Source organism: Andrena cerasifolii, chromosome 5 (genome assembly GCF_050908995.1).
Source record: "Andrena cerasifolii isolate SP2316 chromosome 5, iyAndCera1_principal, whole genome shotgun sequence".
Taxonomy (NCBI): Eukaryota; Metazoa; Arthropoda; class Insecta; order Hymenoptera; family Andrenidae; genus Andrena; species Andrena cerasifolii.
In genome coordinates this window covers 18,059,916-18,087,521 of record NC_135122.1, presented here as the reverse complement: position 1 = coordinate 18,087,521, position 27,606 = coordinate 18,059,916, and the positions used below count along the sequence as shown (strand labels likewise).

General features: G+C 46.6%; 2 protein-coding genes across 6 annotated transcripts in view; one reads left to right on the top strand and one right to left on the bottom strand.

Annotated features, from left to right (window-relative positions):
- Mrps6 (mitochondrial ribosomal protein S6) overlaps window positions 1-18,848 on the bottom strand; it is a 35,283-nt gene extending 16,435 nt beyond the window's left edge. Inside the window, exon 1 of the mRNA XM_076811880.1 lies at window positions 18,839-18,848. The gene's annotated coding sequence lies outside the window, so the exon portion shown is untranslated. The remainder of the gene's footprint in view (window positions 1-18,838) is intronic.
- Stum (mechanosensory transduction mediator stumble) lies at window positions 61-25,345 on the top strand. 5 transcript variants are annotated; one of them, XM_076811845.1, is made up of 10 exons: window positions 61-335; window positions 418-460; window positions 8,676-8,737; window positions 9,199-9,580; window positions 9,928-11,704; window positions 22,513-22,782; window positions 23,305-23,521; window positions 23,680-23,806; window positions 24,099-24,293; window positions 24,408-25,345. In XM_076811845.1, exons 1-10 carry the CDS (start codon window positions 204-206, stop codon window positions 24,533-24,535), a joined length of 3,333 nt encoding a protein of 1,110 aa, XP_076667960.1. In that variant the 5' UTR covers window positions 61-203; the 3' UTR covers window positions 24,536-25,345. The 5 variants fall into 5 exon arrangements, with proteins under 5 accessions (XP_076667960.1, XP_076667963.1, XP_076667964.1 ...); XM_076811849.1 differs by lacking the exons at window positions 61-335; window positions 418-460 and adding exons at window positions 815-1,096; window positions 7,765-8,614; XM_076811848.1 differs by lacking the exon at window positions 418-460 and having other exon boundaries at window positions 231-335.
- Window positions 25,346-27,606: the final 2,261 nt, after the last annotated feature.

The following is a 27,606-nucleotide window of genomic DNA, read 5'->3' as shown; positions in this document are numbered from 1 at the left end:
TACAGTGTTTTCTACAAAGACTTCAATTCCACTTTAGCGTGAATTCTACCGACACAGCGCTATTGAAAACGTGCATCCACGAGGCTGATCGCACGATCGGGCCGAGCCCAGCTCGCTTAAATCAAGCTAATGTTCCAATAATTTCGATCCAGCGGACCTGGCTCGGCCAAATGGATGAATGAACGGCCTCGCCTGTATCACACATGCAACACCCGCGTAGTATAACGCGCGCTCGGACGATACTCGGGTGTCTACAATCGTGGCACATTTTGCAGTGTACCATCGCCTCTGTGGGCGGACGGGATAGCCACAGTTTGCTAGACGATCGATATCGCGTAAGAAAATTGGGAATCATTCTAGTTCCTACCGTATCTGTAACACTCTTCGTCTCTCACCCCTTTGGAACTTTATTTCCAGCTTCTGACTGCGGAGGATTGCAGCAGGATCACAAAATCACTGGGTTTGTAAATTAAGCTCAAATTAATTTCCTATAAAACTTAATCTACTAAAAATTCTACCGTTCACAGTTCAATTATAATGAAATACTGAAGTGGCCTCTATTTCTGCAGGAAATTTCAAAAGGGGTTGCCACTTTATTACCTTGCCAGTGCGCATGTTTGGAGTTATATAGGATACATGGATATTCCCAGTTATTCACGCAGAATTGCAAATAGCTTTATCGCCGCCCGCAGCAAGGTGCTGGAGCGCGCGGAGTGGTGGACCGCCGATCAGGCCCCGTAGAGTCCGCGGGCCTCACTTTGTTTTGATGCGTGCGCGCCCGCCGACCGTTCGCTTCCGTTCCTCCTGTTTCCTACTTGGACCCCGGACCTCTGGCCGCGAGTGCACGTTTTTACGAGGACTGGTCATCGCGCCAGCGCCTCCCAAGTGACCAGCCTCGTTACCCTCGCTTTCTCGACGAACAGCCGAGCCGGCCAACCCCGCGGCAGTAAGGACGCGTTCGTGCTCACGCGAAGACGCGGACCGTCGCCGCGGCCGAAACCACGTCGATGACGACTATCAGCCCTTCCTTGAGGCTCGCACCCCCGTAAATGCACCCTGCCCGGCGGCTCCACTTCGCTGTCCACCTGGTAGCCAGGTAAGGCGCACAGATCTCCTCGGTGAACGCGTCGGCATCGAAAATTCTCGCCCGCTTTTGGATTAGCGTTCAATTATCGCGACCGAGGTGGAACTTCCGAGATCACAAAACAGAATTAAGCTGCCTTCGCAGCTCTTCTTGGAAGATCTTAGTTTTGGGACTTTAAAGAAGATTGGGAGTAGTTTGAAGTATCCTGATCTACAGAGGAAGAAACTTTGAGTACTTTGGAATCTTTTTAGTTTGTTATTGGAGGAACTTTAGCTTGGATGTTTGATTGAGATTGGAATTAGCCTCGAGAAACAGGTGCGCAGTTTCATTCTGTTTCAGGAAGTAGGTTCGACTACTCTTAGACTATTTTCGTCTCCTTCTGTCCGCATTCACCGTGACGATCAGATTCGAGGGTTCCATCTTGTCTGACCTTTGTGTAATTCTTTTCTATTCTGCTCTCCTTGGGAGTACTGTTTTTTATCGCTGTGTTAGAGGGGCTTTATTATTTCCCTGAAACGTTGAAAGAATGTTTTGATTCTCTCGTGCATTGCTGGAATTCCTGCAACACTGTGGACGTTGTCGTGACTCGCGCACGAGGTCGTAGTTGAAATTCCATGGGTCATGCCTTTTTTTCGGTCCGCCTGGATAACATCTTCCACGCGCGCGAAACCACCGTGATTATTATAGCGGCTGCCTCGAGGTAACGCTGATTGCTCGCGGAATATTTACTCCCGATGAATCGGTGCAGTGATTTCTTCGTAATTCGAGAAGGGACAGATCGATGGACCGGACTCGTGGCGCGGAGATCCCCGCGACTCGTTTCCTGGCTTCTCATTCAGGGAGGAAAATGTCGCGCGCGCGTCCCTCGTGGCTCGGATTCGAATCAGATCGATAAAAGTCCGACTGTTCCACTTGAGAAGGAAAAATCCTACGGAATCCCCTTCTTCCTCGATAGAATCTCGTGGCCAGCGATTTCGCCACCGATTTCCTCGATATCAGCTGAATCAAACCATTCGTCATTACTTCTTCGTCGGAGTCCAGATCCTTGGAGGTTTACTTTTGCCAGCCGCGATCAATGATCGAGCAACGACATTGTTCGTAAATCTACGACGAAGATGGAGGTTGAACGGTTTACGATTTAGGGGGCTTCGTTTTAATAACACGCCACTTTTTGGCGTGCACGCGGGTGCCCGCGGATTAATATGCATGCACATGCTTGTGTTTCGCCTTTGATCGATGACAATTGTCAAGGAACACGATGCTTAGTGCGGGCCAGGGAGACGTTTGAATTAAAGCAACGACACGCGACTTGCACGCGAGAAGTTTCAGCCGCCGAGTGGACGGAAAATGTGTGCTTGATCGCTTCCGTGTACGGAAGGTAAAAAAAAAGAACCGCGGGAACGTGTAATCTCGACTATGTCGAAATTTATTGTTTCAAATTAGCTGCAATTGCGCCGTGCTCGGCGTTATACTCGGCCCTATATAGGGCGGCAGAGAGCGTGCACCTTGTCGCCTGTGGGAACTAACAATTTCTGATGGAACGACGCGCTCAATTGTAATCTCAACCGCAATTTCCATCTTGTACTCCTTAATATCCACATCCATTACGTTATCCCCGAATCGAGTTATACGAATTCAATTTTCCTTCCCCTCTCTCTTTGCGCAAAGAAACAGAAAGGGAAAGGGGGCAGAGGGCTTCGAAAGAAACGGAATAACGCTATCCGAAAGCCTTATACTGGTTTATTTTGTAACGGGGGTTATTTTAAAGATTATTGATAAGAATGAATATTTTTGCATTAATTTAAATTTATTTTTTACTATAGTGTTGTTTGTAACTTTTAGTTCTTTAAGATTTTTAATATTTTATTCTTTCTTTGAAGTTAGATTATTAATTCTTTGTAATACTATTTTGAAACGAGGGTTGGGAGAAATATGTGTAATTTCGGGTTATTATTTTATATTTTATACATTGTTTCTTTCTTTGCATGTATTAGTTTTTATTTTATATATTATTTAGATGGTTAATAGTAGTAAATAGGTTTATTTTTTGCCTTTCGGCCTGAAAATGGGGTTACAACTGTTGTATGCGTAAGTGTTTCTGGGGCCGTTAACTCAAGATTGTGCTTTCATTATGACTTCTTCCTTCCTCTTGGGCTTCTTTTCTTCTCCTTTTTTCCAGAACCGTACGCATTCACTTCGCACCTTCTACGTCTCTCTTTAGTATCCCTCTTATCGTTGAGTTTTCTCTTTCCAACTCCTTACAGTCCTGTAGCATGTGACCCTGCACATGTGATAGTCTGCATACTGTATTTATATGGTTAATAGTTCTAGAATATTTATTATGGAGTGGATAAATTTATACATAAATTGCGTGGATTTTTATTAAAAAGCTGGCGTGGAAGCACCTGTGTTTGGTTCAGTAGTTGAATAAGAAGCTTCCACAGATGATATCCCAAGTGAATACAAGAGATTTCTCCGGCCCCGTTTCCGAAGAAACTCAAACACCGTACGTACCTAAGTACCTCCTGACAATAGTCCCTCCTCAATCGTCCATCAACTGACAGATAACGAACGTTCCGCCGTAATAGTGCGTTGAATAGCAGTGGCGGCAGGATGCGAAGGCAGGATCGCTTAGCTTTGCGTAACAATTAATTCGCCGATCCCTGGTCGACTGGCCGGCGAAATAATCGGGTATTACATGATCGTTACGCCGCGCGGAGCTTCCTTGCCCGGCGAACGCAGACGGCCAGGGGGGTCGTTGATCCCTCGGTGGAAGAGGATCCGCGTTTTCCACTTCTCGCTACCAGCACGCTGATTTGCTGACCGCCAGTCGATACGAAACGCGTTGCGACAGACCGCCGCGAGTCGATTAAGCGGGCAGGAGCAAACCCGCGGCCGCGGAAAGCGCGAGCGTTGCTCCTCGGGGCCCCGGCGGCAGGCCGACTTAATTAAATGTTGCGCAACGGCCGCTAATTAAACCGACAGCCACCCTTTTCCATGCCTCATCAACGGCAAATCGTTATTTATAACCGTCGATCGCGGGAGCCGCTGCACTTGGACGTGGATCCAGCTTGGGGGCTCGTTAAGCGAGCCTCATTAGCCCGCGGAGCGTTAAGATGCTGCAAAATTTCGCTGCAATTTATGGCGACGTTTTCGTCCAAAGTGCTCGGCCCGTTTGAGGGTAATCGCGGGATCAATTGGTCGTGGCGCTGGCGACAGATTCTCTTTTCCACTTGGACGTCGGGGGAGTGGAAGCGTGGAAAGGCAGTCGTAGAATTGATCAGAGTGGCTTCACTTTTCTTTATTCAATTTCATTGTTTGTAATTGGTGTATTTAAACGAAATGGAATTCACGGTGGTGAAGAATGCTTAAAGATCAGAAGTACTGGCTCTAGTGATTTAGGTTTTTTGGAAGAGGGTGAGGGAAGAGTCTTCGACCCTTGGCCTCTCGCCGCGTTTTCGATTTCCGATTGCAATTAGATAGAGTGCACGATGCGCAGGGTCGCGCCTGGAAAATCGTCGATCACGTCACTTGCCCCCGTGCCCATATCTCATAAGCAGTTTCCACGGTGTCAAGGTCACGGATGAATCCCTCCAGCCATCCTCAGAATTGCGGGCTGCATTTCAACGGGGAAGTTACGACGGGACTTCGTAATGCTCGAGCGTTTAATGACTGCAATGGCAATATTACGCGTTCGGACACGTGTAACTGGAAAATTGTGTGGCTTTCAGAGCTACGCTGCCCTCCTTAGTTAAAATGTCCTATCTAGCATTTTTTCATTTTTCAAGATACGTTGAAATATTTGAAGTTCCACGCGTCTTTTACCTTTTAAGTAAAGTTAGAAAACCCTATGTGCTCCGTAGAGATCTAGAAACACTCTAAAGTTTTAACTTAACTGCTTTCCAGATGGTTAGAATATCCTATCTAAAACAATTAATTAATTGGTACGTTAATGATATATTACCTACTGGTATACTTATTACAAAAACTTATATTAGGCTGTTACGAAATAAATGTTTTAATTTGAATGAAGGACGGCACAAAGGAAATGTTAAAACTTCAGTTTTCTCGGTTGTTTCGAAATGCTAGACAGTACTACCTTTATTCGTAACACTTAAAATTTGCGATAAGTCGGAAGCGTTTACAGTAGTGTGATTCGAAAGAATTCAAAATAAGCTCATCGAGTGTTTCTGGAAGATCTCATAGGAGTCTCGAGTAACCCATTTTCCATTCGTCCCAGTTCGAAGGATCTCCGTGGATTTTCCATTAACGATTTCAGGTACCTAATTGCCGGAAACGATCTCGCACAGGCGTCGATGTTGCTTCGCAGTTGAGCTGCGCTTTACGACTTGATCGCGTTACACTTTGCTCGAATGGTTTATCCTCTTTGGACTCCAGACTTCCTCGTTCTCAAAACCCAAAGTTTTACGATTCTGGCCGAGCATCGCGCGCAAGGAATTCGAACGAGGTCCATTAAAAACGGCCCCCCCTTTTAATTACTCATCAAGTTTGGTTTTTTCTCCCTCCAAAATTAAAATTCGCCTCGAACTTCCCCCATTACCATTACGTATTCACTACACGGAACACTGAGAAGACTGTCAATAGGAGCCAAGTTCCATGAGAACAGCATAACATTCGTATTTTCATCCGAAACCCTGGACCGAATCTCCAAGCAACGTATTCAGTCCACAGGGGTGGGGGGAGGGGGAGATTTGGGGGAAATGGCTGGGAAACACGTTGGACCACGTGTGGTTTTTCCACGTTCCCCATCAGTCTCGTTACTTTCTTCCTGCGGTGTGTTCCGTCGCGATTCACGGCGGACAGATTTCTAGAAAGCGTGCAATAATTCTCTGGAAACGCTCGTACGGGTTCGCAGCTCGCAAATCGCGCCTCTATTGGCCTGTCCATTAATTCGAAACAAGCGGCCATCGTAAATCAACACGTCGCCGTTGCGGAGCGTGCCAGGGGACGTAGTGAATTACATTTCGGGCACGAGGTCGTTCTCGCTCGTCCAGGAACGGATCTTACCGCTGAGAAACGTGTGTCTGATGATCATTCGAGGAATGTCGCTGGACGCTACAAGGCTTTTCCGACGGGGGCCGTACACTTGGAAGAAAACCACCCGCTGCATCGGTATCGTCACCCCCGGATGGCGTCTTCGCTACTACCGTGCTAGTGATTATATTTCATTTATTTCCTCGATTATCGCCGTCACCGTCCACCATCGACGTCGATTCTCAGTGTAACATCTCCGTATATAATAATTTCAGTGGAATTCACGAAGAAACTGATGAGATTTCTCTAGAAACTAGAGAAGACTAAGATTCTAGAGAAATTTCATCAGGTTTTCAATGATTAAAAACTAACTGTGGCTTTTTGAACAAAAAGCGGTATGATAAAGACTAGATATTGATGCCAGGAATACTCGTGCCAAGTTTCATTCAAATCGGTTCACTAATTTCTTACGTATCATTGCCACCGATTTAAAAACAATAGTTTCGAGATAACAGCGTTTAAAGTTTAAGGTAAAGTTTAAAGTGAGATAATTTTTGTTCAAACTTACAGAAAATCGTCGATTCCGAGACCATAGAATTGACCTTCCTATAATGTTGTAGCTTCTGTGAATTCTTCATTGGAAAAAAAGATTTTTTTCTAATATTCTAGGTGTATGTAACCTCTTAAGACGTGGTATTCGAATTCGTCCACGGTGTTGCAGTAATATTCTGCCCTCCTTAGTTAAAATGTCCTATCTAGCATTTCGAAATATCCGAGAACACTGAAGTTTTATAATTCTTTTTGTGCCGTTCTTCTAAAAAAATTAATAAATTAGAGTGCTTCTAGATGTCTACGAGGCGCGTAGGGTTTTCTAACTTTACTTAAAAGGTAAAAGGCGCGTGGAACTTTAAATATTTCAACATATTTTGAAAAATGAAAAATGCTAGATAGGACATTTTAACTAAGGAGGGTAGTATTGGGCTTTGGAGGAAATTGCTTGCGAGTCGTTAGTTATCGCCGGGTTCCATTCGTGAAAATGACGGGGGGTAGATAAAAATGGTTCGTTTGTGTGCGCACAGTTTGAATTTGAACTGGCGGCAAAGGGATGTAGCGTGACGTTAACGTTGCGATAAATAGATGCTCGTTGTCGAATGTTTTCGACGACGCGTACTTGAGTTTCGCTTGTTTGTCACTCGTAGAAGTTCTATATTAACTCGCGCTACGATAAAACGTTCAGACTCGCGGTAATAACGATGAAATGAAATGACTATTTATTGATATTCCAAGGTGACGAACGCACTTGTATTAAACTGTAATAGCGCCTTGGTATTTGTTAATTCAGTCGGTTATAGAGGAAACGAAAAGAACGAAACGTAGTGACTCCATTGACCCATTTTTAGTTGCACAGGTTACACTTCACCTATCTGCATTGAAAATGTAGCACGTGTAACTATAAAAGTAACGTTCTACAACGCGCATATCAGCGTAACGGGATTGTGCATGAGCATCTGAAACAGGGAGGGAAGCATATTATAGAATTACAGCTACGGAGGAACTAAGATCCTTCGTATAAAAGAGGAAAAGGGAATCTTATGATTTCATTATTTCGCATACTGCGCATAATATTCTACTAATACAATTTCTACAAAATATTCAAATTTTCTATTACATATTCAACTCAGAAGATTTTCACACCAGAAAACGATTTCTAAGGCCACAGATCCCCCACCCAAGAACTCGAAACGAAATTTCAAATACAGTAAGAGGCTTCGCTCTAGCCTCGCTTCACTCTAATCGTCGAAGGACACGAAGAAAACTATAACGAAGCCCGGGAACATAGAAAAATGTAGTTCAACAGCGTCACGGTATGACGGTAATAAGCATGGCGCGCGTAGCGAGACCGACGCGATCTGGCCGGGCATTCCCGCCTATGAGAGCGTGAATAAAACGCGCACCAGGGGCTGCTGTTCGCTCGACGAAGCCCGCAAAACTAGAGTCAGTAATTGCAACAGTCGACGAATAATTACGATGTTGCACGCGGCTCTGTTAATTGCCAGAACTGGGGCCGTGTCTCGGTCTGGTCTGAGCGTTCATCAGCGAGCAGGAAGAAGAGGAAGAGGAGGAAGAAGGCTGATGAGGTCTTAAGAGGCTCGGGAAGGCCCACGGGGCTGAACTCGTGGCTCCAGGGACCGCTTCGCTCCCCCTCTCGAATTTCCGGGATACCAGTCAGCTCCTTTTTTACTCTGGCGTGACTGTGCGAAGCAGGGGTCGTTGAAAGTTTCGCGTTAATCTGTGAGGAACGATCTAATTTGATTAGCGCGCTGGTTGTAGTCCTTTGTGAATAAACAAGCAGGTCTACTGGGATTACTCGGCCGCTCGACGAACATGAAGAGAATGATAGCGCGGATTAAAAGGCGTTTCTTGAACGTGGAATTGCTAAACGCGCTTCAGAGCCTCCAGATGCCGCGGTCAGATATCCAGCTGGATATCGCCGACATGGAAAAGTTGTAACGAATTCGAGTTTCACCAGATACCGTACGGATAGGGGCACTCTCCCCGAGGGCAGTTTCTCAGCTGTGGTTTCTGTGTTTTCCAGGTGAGAGCGACAAGAGATCTCGGCGCTCTCCGCATCCTGGTGGTCTGCATGAAGGACTCAAGGTGAGGCGATCGACACAGGGCGATTAACTTATTGTTAGATTCTCCTACCGCGTATCATTCCTACAGTCGCTACTAACGTATTTAACATCCTACGAGATAATGGAGGCAGTTTTATCAAACTAAAAGAGATCGCAACGTTTAACTTCCGTCACAAACCGCCTGATAACGCGGAATCGCGTTTAAATATTACTCACAACGCTAGAGTCAATCCCCCAAACGAATCTCATCCTCGGTTACCCTTCAACCTCCACTATACACAAACCTATCGTAATCAGAGTGTATTATCGCTGTCATTATCGCGAACGCAAATCAGAAGATACGCTGTCTCCCACAAACAGAGGGACCAGATATCTACCATGAAAGTAGGAGCACTGTCTTCCACATAAATACATAGTTCAGTAGCGGAGGTGATCTCGCAGGGACCGGACCTGCCTGACTACAAAGTTGCGTTGACGTTGCAGCTCCGGGGCCTCGAAAGGATGAGGCGGATCGACGACGGCTATGCTTCACGACCGCCTCCGTTCAGGGTGCTCGCGGCACCCGACGGCAACTACCTGGCACCCCCGTCGATACCGCCACCCCCGCCGCGTGCACCCGAGCCCTACAAGATCGCTCCCTCCTCCACGTCGTCTTCCAGGGCGCATCGACGTTCCAGCTTCGTGATCATCGCGGATTCGAGGCCAGCCTCCCCAGAGACGAGAAGCCCGTCGCCGACGTTGGCCACGGGCAGAGCCTCGCCCTTCCGTGGACGAGGGTTCAAAGGGCCCCCACCCAGATCGAAGTCGAGGCCTCAATCTCCGGATCCCGCGGACGCTAGGCGAAGAGGTCGAAACGATCGTCGAGGTAACCTTTACGTTCTTTCATTTCACTTGGAGAATTCTATCGTCGTGGTCGCTGGTGCGATGCACTTGGGGAGTGATGGATATTCTAGATTTCTAGAGGGGGTGGGTGGATATTTTCTGCGTTGGTGACATTGGGATTTTTTTTATATTCTTTGTTAACTGCTTTGGCGGAAGTTTGAAAGGTGGAGGGTAAAAAATAACACAGTTCGATGAAAAGAAAGTGTATTCTTGTTTATGTTACATAGATCTTAGGGTCATTCTTAAGCTTCCTTTCGACCACCAGCTCCTTTTCTCGTCCCCTTCTCCGTTCATCGACGGATAATCAGATAGTCCCGCTGCGATTCCTAGTTTCAGTATCGCAACAGAGTAGTCCAAGAAGGAGCCTGATACCTCAGCCGACCCGTCAGCGATCGACGTCCCTCAGCAAGTCGAACGAGCGCCTCTCTTCGCCGAAGTTCGGCCGCCGCGGGGACTCGCGGACCCGCTTGAACACCACCGACTCGAGGAATCGCCTGAACGCATATGGAAACAGCAACAGCACCAGCAATCTGGCCGCCCGTCGGCAGGTGACCAGGACACCCAGTAAGCTCTCGCCTATACAAGGAACACCGACGAAGCCCGAGAAAACATCCCACTTCACGCCAAGGAATCGTTCCAAGGATGCCGCTAGGTCCCCTCCATCGAAGCTGCAGAAGGTCACTATTTCCCCGTCGAAGAATGCCCGGAACTTGAAAAGACCGAGCCAAGAGAAGACTTCAAGGAAAGCGACGAGCAAAGAACACCCGACCTCTCCGTCCAAGATCCCACTGAAGACGAACAAAGTCAGCTCGAATTCCTTGAATCCAGCGAGGTTCATCACTATCACCGACCAACCCGCTGAAAAGAGTAAAAAGGGAGCGGATAAAGGGTCCAAGGAGGGTCGCGCGGGGAGTCAACAGGCAAACGGGTCCAGCCAGAGTGGCAAACAGTCGGGCACAGGCTCGAAGGAGTCGCAGAGTAGCGGCAAGAACTCCTCGAGCGCCGATCGAGCTAGTAACTTGGATCTGATAGACCTCCTGAAGCAAACCTCAGCTGCCACGGGCACGTCCAGCGTGGTCAACACGACGGCCACGACAGCTGTGCAGCCTCTTCACATCGACGCCAACGCGGCTCCCTTGGACAAAGATGCTGCGGAAAGAAAGAACCCTGAGAAGACGAGGAGCCAGGCGGACCCTCCCAACAGCAAGCCCTCTAACTCGTCCAACAGCGACTCCCAAGGGAAACAGGTGCAGAGTTCTCAAGCTACTAGCGAGGAACGTTCGTCTAACCCTCCATCTTCCAAGTCCACCAAGCCCAGCAACAATTACAACCGAGCCAAGGGTGGGCCAGATAGCAGGACGGATTCACCGGTTCCCACGGAGACTTCCAGTAGCCACTCGAAGAGCAACAGCGTCGGTCAGCCTGCGAAAAACTTTGCCAAGGTGAACGGCACGGGTACTGGTTCAGCCACGGTACGATCCAGCAGGAACCAGAACTCGACGAACGAGCAGACTGCGAAGGGTTCCAGGTCCAGCGAGCAGAAGAGCGATGAATCGGGGCCAGCGCAGACTGCGCCAGCTACGAATGCGACGAAAGCCAGCGAGGCGGAAGCTACGAACGATCTCGCGAAGAATTCTTCCAGCAAGGAGATGATAAGGTCGGCAAGCCGAATTACGAGTGCCACTGCAAAACAGGAGGATTCGAGGACGATGTCAAAGCCGACCCCCGATCCTGAAACGAAGACTGCTGCCATCGCGAACTCGGGAAGCATGGCGGGCAATACGGTGGTCGGTCAGCCGACGACAGCTACGAAGGCGAACAACGTGTCCGCTATGGCCGGTGCAGTGAACGGCTCGAAAACTGTGACCAGCGCAGGGGCGAAGCGACCCGAAGATCATGGAAGCGGTACGTCCGTGAAATCGTCCACAGGGATGTCGGTCGATTCCATCGAGAGCGTGCGTTCCACGGACACCGGGGTGAGCGTGGACACCGTCAGGGGCGTGTCCTCGCCGAGGGAGAAGACGGGGATGCACGTGGTAAAACGGCCGCAGGAGATCGAGACCCTGAGCGGGAACGTGGTGCACTTGGAGCAAAACGGTGAACCAACGTGAGTAGAAACTTTTCCTTTTCTTTTTGCTGCCTTTCTAGTCTTCTCTGTGAATGATCTGAGGATTAGAGGCACTTGAGGTTTAATGTTACGTAGCAAAAGAAACTTGGATCGGTAGAATTGTAGTGGGGAGCTACTTGTTCCTAAAAGTTTCCTCCATTTGTGGGAAAGCTGTTTCAAAAACTCAGTGTCTCAGCATAGCACCCCGCAAGAATTTCTGAGAGAATTTTACATAGGAAGCTTTGAAATCTCGCTACTTTTTAACGAAGAATTGAAATTTTAAGCGTTTCCACGTCCTTCGAAATTTGCCAATCTCACGAATCATAGTTGCACTGCGAGCAACGATCGCAAAGGTTAATCCAGAGAGATCTAGAATGCACGGTGGCTATTTATGCCGGCGGAAATGGCAATAAATCGCCAGCGAGCCGATTTAAATCCGTATTAAAGGACACAGGATGCATGGAGCGCGCGAAGCGAACGGGGCGGATCGGAAAATCGAATTATAAAGCCGTGGCCGCGACACGAAAGCAAAGCATCATTCTCAATTAAACGAATCACTTTCGTGATGAGTCGCGGCCGAAAAGAATTGCCTGCAACTTCCGGCGGAGCAGTTATATATGGGAGCCCTGAAACGATTCTTTTACCAAACCGTTCTGTTTGCCGCGCATCGAGGCCCCATCTTTCCAACGGAATTACCCCTCACGGACACCGCCCTTATCACTTTGAAGGCGGCTCGCTCCGCGCGAACCTGGGAATGGTTAAGCCGCTAAAATCGCCATTACGAAGTGGCGCGTTTTATTAACCGAGGAATTAACGCGACCAAGTTTGAGAACGAGCTTGCATTACTGCGCAGTTATTCATTGTTACGTCCTCCAGCATGTAGTCACCCCTATAATCCGCTCCTGACTCGGCGCGCTCTCCCTAACTGGGTATTAAACGTTCCTGCATTAATTTCCGAAGCGGGATAAGCTTGAGTTGGTTAAACAGAAGCCAGCCGCTACAGTGGTATTGTCACGTAGCGAGAAGTTTGTAAAAGAAATTCACATTTTGCAAATTGTAATCAGAGTTAAAAGCAAAATATATGAAACACAGCCTCTACCACCGAAAAATACATACGCCTCTAAAAATAAGAAAAGCTCGGTGTTCCTCGTCCAGCGAAGTTGAGACTGTTTTAATTACCTTTCCAATTGAAGTCTCCTAACGAACAATGATCTCCTATAGAAAAGAAGAAAAGTAGTACCTCGTTTATTAGAAGCAAAAGATTCTCCGCCCAGATGGTGCGGAATTTAAAGAACACATGCACTCGGCGCGGCTGAAATTGTCCGCAGCGATTCCATGGGCTTGTCGCCAACGCAACATAGGCGGAAGAAAAAAGCGGCGAGCGGAAGTCCGTCGTTAAACCGCGTGCAATTAAATCGTTGTGTAAGTTCGTGCTGCCGGGCACTTCCTAGCAGAGTATCGCAGACAGGGTCGGGCGGAAAACTTGGCCCATCGCGTCAAGATCCAGAGTTCCTTCACCCCTGGTCGCCTGTAAACCGCCACCCTTCTGCCGCGCCGGTCGATGGCAACCGAGCTGGGTTTATCGATCCCGCGGAGATTTACATCGACGGTGTTGCAACGGCCTCGCTCAAGGGGATTATAAATCAGAATTTCGAATCGCCTCGTTACACGGGCGGTCGCTAATTAACTCGGATCGGTAACGAAAACAGAAAGAGCCAGGCGGAAAGAAGAGGCTAGGGAGAGGAGGGGATGAAAGGAGAACGTCGAAAAGCAGCGAGGCGGATAGACCGTGTCCGTCTTTCGGCCCGTACAATCGCGATTCCTTCCCTTTTTCTTTCCTTTCCCTCGACGACGCTCTCGGCTCGTCCGCGGTGCGATAAAATCGACCGAGATGCAAATCTGGACATTATGGAGCGGCGAGATTAATTAACGATCGTGCTCGTGACATTGAAGCGTCGATAAGGGCATGAATCGTTGCTTTTACTTGCTCCTCATAGCTTGCGGTATTATGTAGGAGCTAGTTGGAAGCGTATTTTACTTTCAATCGGGGGGAGGGTTCGAAGTACAATGCTGGAAATATTTATTATATCGCCCTACAAATCCACGTACTATGAAATAATCTTCATAACTGCGTGGTCGATAAAGTAGTTGGTAAGGTGAACGTCCCAATTTCTGCTCATGTCCCCATTTCTGCTCATTTCGTATTTTTCTTATTATTATATGCGTTACGTTTGTACTATAGTTGCAAGAAAATAATTCTAAATTATTTAAATATTTACGCGAGTGTTGCACGAGCTTGGATCGATACATACATCGCTATTTTTCGTGAGCAGAATTACGGACATTTAGAGCATTATATATTTAATTACAAATTACTAATAGTTAAACATCTTGAAATATCTTTCTTAAGTAGTTTTTGAATTGGTTCAGTTATTAATTACAGAATTAATCAATTACTCTGCAAATTTTGATCACAAACAAATTTTTTACACCTTTATGACGATTTACGTCTTAAATGAGCAGAAATTGGGACATTCACCTTATTCGATTTATTTTAATTAAAGTACTTCGCGAACAAATATTTCCGGTACTGTTAGTCGTATTGTTTTTTTTTTATTTTGCGGTGGGGTGGTTGATTGGTCGCGGTGGGTGTATATGTTAAAGGTTGCAGGTGTTTCTGTATTTAATTTGTTGCTGAACTTTGACACGCGCGACATTAGAGCTCCTCGCCGTAATTAATCTGCGGTTCTCGTGACTTCGACGCGTATCGATACACCCGCGAGGTGAGGTCCGTTATTAACGGAAATTCTAACGAGATTAAATTCGTTTTACGCGACGGGGAGCCGTAATAATTTCACGGGATATTATTACGGACGGCCCACGTTCGAGTGACTCACAGAGAGCCGCAATAGCGTGACGATACTGTATAATCGCGTACGAATACTGAAACGTCTTTACAAACATGATCGTACGAGGCGAAATCGCGGCGGGCCCTCGCAGGCCGTTCAAATTTCGCGGCTGCCGCGGGCCATGAATTATTCATCGCACGTGCTATTCAAAGAGGAATTGGAAGTGGCAATCCCAGAAAAGAACGAACTAGAACAATTACATTTTTAATCAAATTCCGTGACCTAGTCGTTCGGTGCTATAAACGTAACAATTACATGATTTCTAATCAACGCATAGAAATTTGAAATTCGTAAGGAAGATCGAATATGCTATGTGGTATTAAGAAACTGGAGGTCATCTACGAGAAAAGCACCCCCGACCTAACTTTTTCTCACAATCTCCACGTAACATTACCTTTTCTAGTTACTTTATAGTTAGATCCTCTGGAAGAATAAACGTTAATTACGCGACACGCGATCCATCTCGCCCCCGAATTCACCCGCAGCACCCCGGATCGTTCGGAATCGAATTAGCAGTCGGCGATCGCTGGGACTTAAAATAATCATCCCGAGCGCGCTAGCGGCGGAGCAGTTCCGTGCGAGCAAATATTATCGCGTCTATTATTAGTCGATCGTCCGCTCGGCGAACGGGATTCCTCTAAAAACACCGTTGCACGTGCACGCCATTTCCGGCCCGCGAAGCGTAAACACGGGATAGCCCGATGGGAACTTACCCTGTTGTCTTATTTGCGCATTAAAATTCCATCGCGCGACGCTTCACTTCGTCGGGCCCCTTGTCGCGCATTTTTTCACCCTCGGCTGATTCCCAATCGTCGATATCCGCGTTGCTTGCCGCGTTTCTTCCACGTCGGATGTAAACAGCGAACGAGCGTGTAGTTACATGCCAGGCACCCGTTTCTCTTTGCTTTTCGAAATTACTGGGATTCCGCGGCTTGACAAGGCGCCCGTGGATCTTGCAGGAATTCTAGGTTCCCCTGCGACAAACCGTACTGTGGGTGATAGTTAAACACATGAATAATAGTAAGAAACAGAACCAGTGTATCTATCATAAAAAATGAGCTGCTCATATATGTTAATTTTGACTTTCAGTTCAATCAAACCTTTCACATATTTGTTACAGACAATCAATTAATTAATAATGCAAAATGCCACAAAAAAATACATATTTAAAAATTAAGATGTGGTTGTTATGTATTTTTATTTTGCAGAGGCGTGTTAATAATCTTTATTAATAACCTCCATCTTCGTATTCATTTATCAAGCTCTGCTTTCGCACACTTCTTCCACTCGACGATTTACAATTCGGAAGCATTCGGAGCCGTTGCAATTAGTCGGTCGTGTTCCTAAAGCCTCATAAGAAAACAAGTCGCACGCGTATTTCAGCGACTAGCGGGTCGGAGCGCGTTCGGCAAACGACGACAGCTGCTGAGTGTCATCTGCATAATGCCAGATCGTCGCGGCGGATATAATTGCTGTGCTCTAGGCTGGCATAACCGAAAATCGACGTGTAACACCGCTACGCGAGCCGACCGACGAGTGGTCAGCATCGCGTGCGGCCAAGGTCGACCTCCTGACCACCCCTTTTGTACGTTTCGCTCGGCCGGCTGACTCTGCCGTTCCTTTGGGTGGTTCCTCCGTTCTCTGGCCACCCCCCGTTCGACAAACCCTGTCGTTCGTCCTCGTCATCGGTCGTTTGCGCCAGCTCCGTCAAATTTCTCCAACCACCTCCGATTCATAAGGGAGGGCGAAGGGTTGCGTGACGAGGGGGCTGTCTGAGGCGGCCAGGATGAACTAGCCCTTCGTGTTTGGCCCAGTTCCGCGCGACATTGACGTCAAACCTGACCAGTTTATAAAATCGTTTAGCTCGAGCTTTTTATTCGGCCACGCTTGGGGGTTGGTGTGTGGGTGAAAAGGAGCTTCCATTTGTTTCGATAGGCCCTCGTTTGATAAGGCGGTATGCTTTAATGGAGGCAGGAAGCGAGTCGCTGATGTTCCCTGTTAATGGACGCTCTAGAGGCTGCGATATGCTTGACTTGTTCTACTGGAGCGAGGTAATTCGACGTGGCAAAGCGTAGGCCAGTAGCGCACTCAGGATTTAATCTTAGGGGGAGCCGAGTTGAACGCATAGGTGAACATATTTGTAATGCAAATTCAATCAAATTCATTGGGTGGTTATAAAAATTTATTTAATCCTCATCCGTTCCTCATTTCACGAACTGAATCTCTCCCTCGGTGTCAAATTTACAAAGTGGTAAAAGATCGATGAAGTGACAACGTAAACAGTTATTTTTAGATAATTTTTTATGCAAATTGATAAGTTAACATTTACACCTTACATTTTTTACAACTTTCTTTACGCGAATGACAAATAACAGGACAGTATAACTTATTACGAGAAAACTGTGTCAAATTGACACGTGGGAGGGATGAGGGTTAAAGAATAAAATCCAGTTTCCTTTTCTTTCTACAAAGCTTTTGAGTTACTCCAGTTGTGGTTACAGTAATCTCCCTTTTTCCTTTTTTTTGGGAGGGGTGTGCCAAAGCTGTTTGCTTCCCCTTCCTCTGTGTACGCCACTGACGTGGGCCGTCAAATTATTGTATGGACACGTAGTTATTCGGGATTCATGAGGTATTCCACAGTTGTACCATACTGCTGCGTTAGTTTAGTATTATACAGGGTGTCACATTTTAGCCGAACTACAAAATAGCAGTTTGCATTGAATGGGTTGTTTTTAACATCGGTGCTCGATATATTATAAATTGTAAATCCAGCGTTTGATTCATTGACTCACGGGTGTTTCCCTCAATGAATAACCAAAGGCACGTCTATTTGGAGAATCGCAACTTGGTCCAAAATAGCGTCATGGCGTGGCGATAACACGCTGATAAGCGTGTCACGGTATCCGCGACGCAAGGTGGAGGCATTACGAGCCAGCAATACATTTATAATTGCCCTCAATCAGGCGGAATGAATTTTAATCTCTGGTTTACCACATGAATGTCCTTTCATTTAACCCCCCTAACGTCCTCTCCCTCCGTCAACTTCCACCATTGAGAACGATTTCCAAGAAATCACGCCATCGACTTTTCAGAACTGCGAAATCACGCATACTCTCTTTCAATTCTTGTACGCTCCTAGATTCCTCGGTGTGCCATTTGAATTCTTGGTAACGAATGACAGTAAACGTCCCTACGCGATACCTACCGCAGTCATCGATCATTGCCTGAATTTGCAATGCCAATAGATTTCACTCCATTTTTATGTTAATTCACCGTCGTTACTATGTTAAGCCACGTGACATAAAATTAAACGCGACACGCGCAACTTTTACGCGCCTATATTCCGCCAGAGTGTTACTCAAAAGTGTACGGACTTGCGGATTTCTCCCCGAGACGACCGGCCCGCTGGAAAACTGTGTTGCGCAAGCTCCACGACGGAAAAGAACGATTAAAAGGGGCCAACGTGAAAGCGGCCCGTTTCTCAATATAATTCCAGCGTTTCCCTCGCTTCCTTTCCATTCACTGTCGAATCCCAATCTGATTGCCACTCTAATTACACTATTTGTGTTACCGTAATACGCGCGTCGCGGTTAAGCAAATAATTACGAGGGAAAGTGCCTCGTCCTCGTCCTCGTCCTCGTCTTGTGAAATTTATACAAAAGACTGAAACGCGTAATGCAATCTTCGTGCGAAATGTGACTATTTTATTTGATTCTACTTAATCTTTAATTGGTAATTCGCTGGCGCAAGTTGTTTATCGCTGCTTCGCGAATTGCTATTCATCGCTCCCCTCCCTCGAGTGAAAGTAATAACATGGCTAAAAGTTCCTCCGCGCCATGAGGGTTAACGACGCTCCTGCACCGTGTAAACTTCTAACTGCCACGATTTTGGCGGCTCCGTGCTACAATCGCCGCTGTATATTGTGGCACGGCCACGATGTACGAACTTTCCGGCACGTTTTGTGCCGACTTTTAATGGTTTCGTTTAACGCGCTGCGCGGCGACGGCGCGGCAACTTTTGAACACGCGCCTCATACCGCGATCGCGAGGGCGATTTCGCGTGGAAGTACTCTGGAATATCGGTAAACAGTTTCTAAGCTCGCACGTCGAGCTTCCACGCCCAAGGAGAAGCGGAAGATCTCCGTTTTCAACGGGCAACGATTCCTACCTCCCTGTTCCCTTCTTTTTTTACTCCCAGTTTGTAGTTTTCCAGGTAAGTACTTATAACACATTCGAGGTTGAAAGAAAAGCAATTTGATGTAGGAACTCTTTCATGGTTCATCAAGATTAGATTAGGCAGCTGCATCATCTTTTGCACTGTAATCTACAATCTACAATTTCGTATACTTCCTGATACGTTACTATTTGGGGGCCTTGCAGCAAGAGGGGTGCAACTTCATCTTTTCCGACTTTGAGTAAATTAGAGAAAACTGTTTATAAAATTATAAAAGAGAACACCAATTGAAAAATTATATTTTCACACAATAAGTAGTTGCTATTGAGGTGATATGTTCTTATTTCTACTCTTGGCGATTGTTTCAAATCTAGAGCCGCCCAAAACAAAAATATTGCACAAAACAGTAATTGGTGCAAGTTCAAATTTTGTTTACGTATGTTACACGTATGTAATGTAATTTATAAGTATAAAGTAATACAAACGGATTATCGTTACTTCGCGTTGTTGTTATTATCTTTGGAAAAGGAAAGTGAACTCCGTGCACGGTGTTCGCAGGTGCAACTTCTTTCTCTTCGTTTTCCTAGCTTCGAAGAATCGGGGAAATCGGTGCCGTGAATAGCGCTCGGCGAAAAAGCCTCGAGACCGTAATTTCCATGGCGCACCACGTGATCCAGCGCAATAAGTATATCAGCGCTTAGGTACAGCAAGACACCGTTACAACACTTTTCGCATAATTCTCTGACCGCATAATAATATGTTCCTTGACGTCACAGGCGCGCGACGGAGTTACGAGACTCTCTTTCACTCGATAGTGCTTTTACGACGATCGTAGAATTCTGCCCTACGGTCTGATCGCTGATCGTAAAAGAAACTGCTCCATTAAAGAATAGTGTGTCTTTTCCACGTTCGCTGAAAACGACAGCTCGAGGATTCCGGGGAAAGTTTAACCCGCTTTAAAGCTGACCATCTCCTTGGAAGGTGAGAAAAGGGAAAAGTGGAGGTGATTTAGAAGTAACGTTCGCGCGTTGTAGGAAATACAGTATTTTATTTCGCGCGCTCTCTGGTGGAAAGATGTACATTTGTTACAGTATATTTGAGTGCGCGTGGCTGAAGGAGAAAGTTTGCGTTCTATTCGAAACGGCATTCGCACGCACGCCTCGCGAGGGGCAACACGTCGTAAACGAGCCAAAGTGAACGCAATTAAAACTTTGCGCCATTGAAATCGTCCGTTACGAAACAGAGCTCTTAGATTCTGCCATCGATGCTCTTCTCCTCGTTTAGAAATCGCGCTATCAACTGCTTCGCTGTTTAACCAATTTGCCCCTCGCATAATGGCTTCTTTGTGGCAGAGGCCGAGGTATTCGCAATAATATTCAGCTGAATCTGCGCGAAGCATACCGCGTGCGTAGTACTCCAGCAGCTTATCGATTCGATGAACATTCCGACATTAATGTAGTCCGCTGAAACAAAAAGCTGCGGGGTTCGCGACACAAAGGAAACAGATAGCTATTCTTCCGCAAGAAATAGGGGTGGTTGCGTAGCGAGCGTTCGCCGAATTAAACGTGATATACCCACTAATAGGGGTGGAAGTAAGAAACAACAGAGTCGGGGGCGATTAGAAAGAAAAATCCTTTAGAAAAGGGGGTGGAGGGCCGCGCGACCGCCTTGAAAAGCGACGGCGTTAAGGTAAAGAACTTCACTCGTGCCCGGGTTATCGATTTCGCGGTCAAGCGAAGGAGGTGCCGCGGTCTATGTATATGCAGTGGTCGAAGGAGAAAATCTTCGCGTGACCAGCGGCCTCCTAGGCCGACCACCCTCTCTGCTTCGCCACCCTGCGTCCTCCGAGGTCTGGCCTACCCTCGAGGACTGCGGCACCTGCAATCTTCGTGCGACACGAGCGGAGCCGCGATCCTCGCTAGCCGCCCCTCGAACAGTACGATTTCTTCTCGTCCACGACCACATCGATTCGCCGGCCAGATCATCCTCCTCGGCTTCCGTCCGCCGTCGTAGAACTACTCGCTAACTAGATCCAACTGATCCGTCGATCTTTCCGGCTACCGTTGGTGAAAATTTCGGAGCAAGAGGTAAGATTGCTTGGTAGAGGACGCGAAGTGGCGCGGAGAAGGTTAGGGGTGACGTGGAAGACAGTAGGAAGGAAGGGTGGGATTCCTAGCGGGTAACAGGGCAAAACACGTGGGAATTTTGTTGCTGACCGTGCGATCGATAGGAATTCTACGCGACGTTTCTGTATCACGTTCGTGCGACAAAATGTTGGGTGAATTTGTGGCAAGTGGCGCGACTGGTGTCGGGCTGTGAGAAATCGATGCGATTAGATTGGTACGCGATCGTTGCTTCGGGGAGGTTCGATTCAGGTAGGCGGTGATTGGTGGTTCGCACGGCTTTCGGGGATTGATTAACGGCGGCGTGATTGAAAGGTGGTAAAATGGAGTTTGATGGACACGTAATTTCCTGTATCGCAGGGGGGCGGCATTTTTTTTTAATATTCTTGATAGTCTGGCTGTCTGGGGCTTCGCAAGTTTTTCCTATTTAGGATGCAGTTGGTGTTTTATACATTTTGTTCGTGGTAAAAATTATATTTTACTAACTTTCCAGGTTTCGCAACATCTATTTTCTTCTCGTTTCCGTAGTTTCGTACGGATGCATCACTTCCATTCTACATCCACGCCACTCCTTTACATTTCCCATATTGTTTGCGCAACGCACCAATGTTTTATTAAAATCAATCCCATGCTACTTGCACGTTACTCTCAGAGATCTTCCATATTCTTGACACTCTACTCCCACACCATTCCCACGCTACTCCTACGCTACTACCGCTACTTCTACAACACTTCTACATTTACAATGATACTTACGCGTCACGCAACGCGCAACATACAACATTCATATGTTTGCATACTGGTTTTAAGTACAAAGTTTTTCCAACAATGTTGCAAATAAATTTAGCGCCCTCGAGAACCAAAAAAACAGCTTTGCAATATCGTTGCCTTCTCACTCTCGCCTGAAACTTAATTTCTGTTTGCAACTTTGCTGTACTTTCGGATACGTGATTTATGTTGCGTGTTGCGCGAGTGTTAAGTGTAACGATGTGATGCGCGTTGTGTGACGTTGCGACGTGTAGAATGGAAGTAAAAATGGTACGACTGTAATGTAAAAATAGCGTGGGATGAGTAGAATAGCAAGGGAATGATGTTCATAGAAGAGCTGCGGTAGTAGAGTGGAGTAGCGTGGGAATGGTGTGAAGAAGATGTGGGAGTAGTGTGAAAATTGGACTAAAGTACCATCGGAGCAGTGGTCACAATGATGGAGGAACAGTATAGGAACGTGTGGAAACACTGCAGAGAATATGCCTAAGTGAAAAGAACAACAATAACAATAATATTGCAAATCATGTGAACAGTGAAAATAATGTTTATTATCAATACGATATACTCGTAGAACAAGTAACATAGTAAGTTGTTTAACACTGTTACTAATATAAATAGTACCTACAAATGAAACGAATAAATAACATACACCACGAAGGGTTCATTTGTCATTAATTTTACAATCCCCACTCGTTATTCCAACGGTGTCACGTTTCATCGCGTTCTTCTTAATCGACCCCGATAGCTCCTTTATCACGAGGTGGGCTCGATGGATCAAGGAGGCGTTTTTTAATAATACTAACAGCGTGGGGCGCGGCCGTCCCTTCGATTGCAGGGTGCTGACAGCCGCAAACGGTGTTGGTGAACGACCACCTGACAGACTTCTCGCGCGCTGGAAGAGGTCCTTGAGTCGGTGCTGCGAGTGTTGGCCCAGCATGAGGTGCCTTGCCTGCCGAACTAATCCTAAGGGGCTCGCCTGGCCCAGGAACACTTCCAGGACCACCGTCGTGTCGAACAGGAACCAAGCCAGCCAACAGCCAGCGACAAACGCGACAGAGGAAGGTGCACCTACTGGTTGCTGGCCGAAATTCAAGAACAGATGCAGGTACTGATCGAGAATTTATTGGAAAGTTTATACAAAGAAACAGGAGATTCCATTAATTTATTTATTTCTCGATGCTAACGAGAATTTATTAATTACCGCCTAGGCAGTACGATCTATCGATTTCCGAATAACACACGCGTCGAAACGGGTGACAATTTAAGATTCAACCACTTACCAAGCTCACCGCAGCTTTAATTCGGTGTTCGAACCAGAACTCGTCCTTCATTCTCGGCGTTTCCTTCGCGACTGGCCTCTACTTCCCGCCTGGCGAATGTCGCACACCAATGTCCCCTTATTCGAAGGAACCGCGACTTCCAATAGATCGGCTTTCACTCTAGAATCTAGATTTCGCGATAATAGATTCTCTGATGATCGTACGTTTTATCGACGCGTTAACGTTCGCAGTTCTGCTTTCTAGGTTTATTAAAACGCGAAATTGATTGGATTCGGTTCGTTAGCGCGTAGAAGGCTCGCGATAGGTTGATTTACGGGTATGAATCAGCGTGGCTCTGTTCGCGGCAGATGCAAACGGCTGAGGGAAGTGAGGTGCTGCTCAAGAAGGTCGAGGATCGCGCCCGCCGAGGCCGCCGTTTGCTGCCCTCCGGAGAGGAGATTCGGCGCGATTTGTAGGCGAGTGTTCGACAACTGCAAATGCAAGCGGAACGCTGAAATAGAACGCACAAGAAACATACGTGCCAAGCACAGCCTTACCAGCGTAGCGCCACCCCCATTGTCGGAGGTAACGCATAACAGTTCACCGCAGTGAACAGAAATCTTTCTTGACTAGTGGGACAAAGGCATTTGCAATCCCTTTGTTAGCACCTTATAAATTTACGCGCATGATCTTTCAGTTTAAGTAGAATTTAATATCGATCGTTTTCTGTGTTACGTAACTAGGAACCGAAGGCCAAGATACCGGATGTCCTCGTGGAGCACAATTCCTTAATGCGCGGCGCTATCCCGTGTCTACCAGTTCCTCTTGCCTGGTTTTGCCTGGTGTGGAACGTTTTACTGCCTGGTTCTGGTAAATCGATAATTAATTGCTCGACGCGGTCGATATCACGCAGAAATCTTTGCCGCCCAGACTTTCGGATCGTTAGAAACTAAGTAATTACAGTGAATCGCTAATAAGCAGCGGGATTAAAGTGTGTTATAAAAATCACTTTCTACAGAAGCGCAAGAATTGATAGATACTAATGAATATTCAACTACTCTCGCTTTTAACGATACCACTGCGACGATCGCTTTAGAATTGCTTCTTCGAAAAGGAAGGAAGATGCCTATTCTTGGTGTTAGAATACGATTACTGCTTGCAGGTACCGTTTGGAGCGGCATTTTCAACTTATGCGCAGGCCAGCCGAGATTCTCAGCTGTGGCTGGACTGAAATCGAGGCTCGGTGCGTTCGTGGTGAACCTCGTGGTCGGTGTGGGTCAATTATTCACCGTTTTATTCTGCCTGGTCGGGTGGGGCTGGAGCATTTGGTGGGGCGTTACTCTGGTCCGTTTAGCTAGTAAGTAATTCAACAATTTTATCGATCCAAAAATCGCGCCGAACCCCCTCGCGCGACCGGGGACAACTTCACCGTGGTATCCTATCCCGAACGATGCGATTGCACTGATTGCAGGGAAGTACAAGCGATTCAAGGCGTCCGAAGCAGCCAGCAACGATCCAGAAGCCAGGGGAGGGGAGGGAGCCGCGCTGCCCCCCGGGGTACCGAGCCAAGCCCTGAGGGGTGTGGAACGTGCCCGATAATCCAGAGACCCGATTTCGCTCCTGGCACACTCCGCGGGAACGTCTTTTTATATCGTTCGATATCTACGATTCTTCACCACGTGCCTTCTCGAAAGCTGCGAATGCAAATCGCCCGTTTTCGAGTCCGGAGGACTCCCTCGCCGTGCCCCCCGAAGAGGACGGGCGCCGATTTCGGAGAGAACCGCGCGGAGATTTATGGCCTCCGTCCCGATTGTGAAATTTCTTCGCCGCGAGATCGGGCGAAAGCGAACGGGGGCGGATGAAAATTTCTCGGGGACCCTCTGATCGATTTTTAAGGCGGGCGCAGTGGATTCTTTTTTGCGATCAGGAGAGAGAGAGAGAGGAATCTGATACAGTCCGCGGGCCGCGATCGAGAAACGAAACGAAGTTCTTGGAAATTAATCGCTTTCAGTGAAAGCATACCTATTCGTGGCGTTCTTTCAAAATGTACTCGTTGCGTCGATCCATACCGAACTCCATCCCCGCTCTTCCTTCCTTCTAACGGTCCCACGGACACAGGCCCACTTCCATTTTGGAACGAGAACGTCGGGCGAACGTTTGCCACTGGAAATCGAGCCATCATCCCTCCCTCCCACCAACACCCTGCCCGAAGGTCTCTCGCGTCGATGGAATAAATACGTTTTGAAAAAACGCACTTTATATTTTTACAAGCGCAACACACACACATATATATGTATACATACATCCATATACATATACATATTCAACTATCTGATTATTATAACTTACAAGCTAAAAGAACTCCTTGTAAATATGAAAATATATTACTTACATCGGTTTTTAATCTAATCGCTGCTTCTGGAATTGTTTCCCCTCCATTTCATCCCAAAATCGCGGACCGGGGATCCTCTTAAACTTTAAGGAACCTCTTGTCTGTCTGTGGGTATAACATATGATCCCAGTTATTGTCGCGTGTATTCAAGCAATCCTCTCCGTTGCTCTATGACCCACAGATTTTAATTACCAAAGGAGTCGTTGGAAATTGAAACTGGCCCCGGATTACACAGAGATACGGAGTCCGCGGTTACTTACAATTTTTACGACGGTCAGTTTGTGTTGTTCGTGTGATATTTTCATTCAACAATTGGTAGAGATGTCGCCTGATGTTGTCGAGTCTTGTGTCGCGCGAGTGCTCGGAACAGGCGCCCCGATTCTCAGTGCCACGAGCGCAGCATCCCTTGTCGACAACAACGAGGGCAGCGGGAAACAAAGGGGAGAAGATGCTCGCTGGTGGTTGGAAAAAAACGTGCGCATGCTTGCGGCCGCATCTAGCAAAAACTACTAATAAAAGCTCGCACGAATCGATTGCATGCTCAAGCAGCTCTATTTCAGGCAACCCTTATCAAGATCCCGTTTAATTCAGTGTTATCGAAGGACTCGAGCCGCGATCTAGCTTCTTTGCGGCGTTTTAACGCGCGCCAAATGTTTATCAATGTTTGGAGGTATTTCATCTCAGCTCCTTCCTCCTCGCAGTCGTAGATTCAATGTGATCTTTGTTCTGTTTACGGAGGCTCGAATGTATCGGGACTGTTCCCTCCTACCTTGTATCGGTTCCCGTGGGGCATTTAACCCCTCCAGCACGATACTTCTGCACATTTTCGTGCACACTGATTTGCTTAATAAATACACACAAAAGTAATCTTGAATTTGTAAACATTTGTTAATTAAATATACTGGAGGGATTAAGAGGATACGCCACCCTGAGAGGCTTGAAACTAGACGATTTTTTTTGCAGATACTATGGGGTTGAAAATTGTTTCTTTACTTGTTATGCGTAGAGCGTGTATTAGTATCACCTTGCTCTCATTTGTGCAATAATTTTTTTTCTCAAATCCATACGCTACATTGTAGGTATTTTATTAAGGAACACTAAAATCATCATGTTTTTCATTTCAGATGAACCTGGGTGTTATAATTTGGTATACCACTTACGCCTGTAACCGCGGACGAGCTTCGCGGGACAACAAATAACACGGCCACTTTTTAATATTTTTGTACAGTATTTATACAATATGTGCATTAATAAATGCTCTACACATCAGAAGAAAATAAATAATTTTCAACCTCATAGTATCGGTAAAAAAAATCGCCTAGGTTAGTGCTATTTCGAGCGCCTCAGGGTGGCGTAACCCCTTAAGAGTGTGGTAATATTTAAGGGATCCTTTCTTGTGTAGGATTGCACGGTTTAATTAATTTAGAATGTTCCACTGCAAAGTGTAAGCTATTAAAAGGGGAACCTGGTGTAATCGACAGAAATCGAGGTTCTTTTTGGAGATTTATTGTAAGGAAATTATTATACATGCATTCTTTTTAAAAGTTTCAAGCTACATCATGTTTTTTCAAGAAGTGCGCAAATATTTTTTTTATTTAAAAATAACGCGGTAATTCCAAATGACGCAAGCGTCGGATAATGATATAGCCTGAAAGTTTTAAAAGGATTGCGTGTATAGTTTCCTTACAAAAAATTCCCACAAAAGAACCTTGATTTTTGTCGACTGCACCAGATTCTCCCCTCAAGTATCCAGATTGAAGTTTCTCTGACGATGATTTGGAAAATGTGACGTTGGTAAAATCCTTTTTTCCGAAATAACGAGCGAATCTGGCGCGACCGAGCTGTGCACGCGAGCGTATGCAAATACGAGGGCGCGATTTATAGCGGCATTTCGCGCAATAAACATGCGAAATTGTTGTGCATTCTTGCGGGGTAATTGCACAGGGGGCATCTTATCGCGAGGCTCGAGCGAAATGGATTCTGTGGATGTTGAGGTACGAGTTTTGTTGCTTGCTCCATTTTCCACTCGCTCTGGAATTGTTAATAACAAGCACTCGGGGGTTGCATAAAGCGCGTTCCTTTGTTCGCGGACGGCGGAAATTCCGTGGCGTAACTTTATGTCGCGGTTATCGAGTCGAATGGAGATTAAAATTTTCAGGTGAGTTTGTGGAGTTAGCGAATAGTCACGAGTCAACTATTCGACTGTTTCGGTTTTCTGTTGGTGATAAATATGAATTAATAATGTTGGTATTTCTGAAATGTCTGATGAGAATATTGG

Bases quoted from the DNA above. Each gene is read 5' to 3' on its own strand.
- Stum (XM_076811845.1), top strand. From the start codon at position 204: ATGCAACACCCGCGTAGTATAACGCGCGCTCGGACGATACTCGGGTGT. The intron at 8,738-9,198 runs GTGAGGCGATCG...TTGACGTTGCAG, and splicing joins GTCTGCATGAAGGACTCAAG to CTCCGGGGCCTCGAAAGGAT. The intron at 9,581-9,927 runs GTAACCTTTACG...TGCGATTCCTAG, and splicing joins AGGTCGAAACGATCGTCGAG to TTTCAGTATCGCAACAGAGT.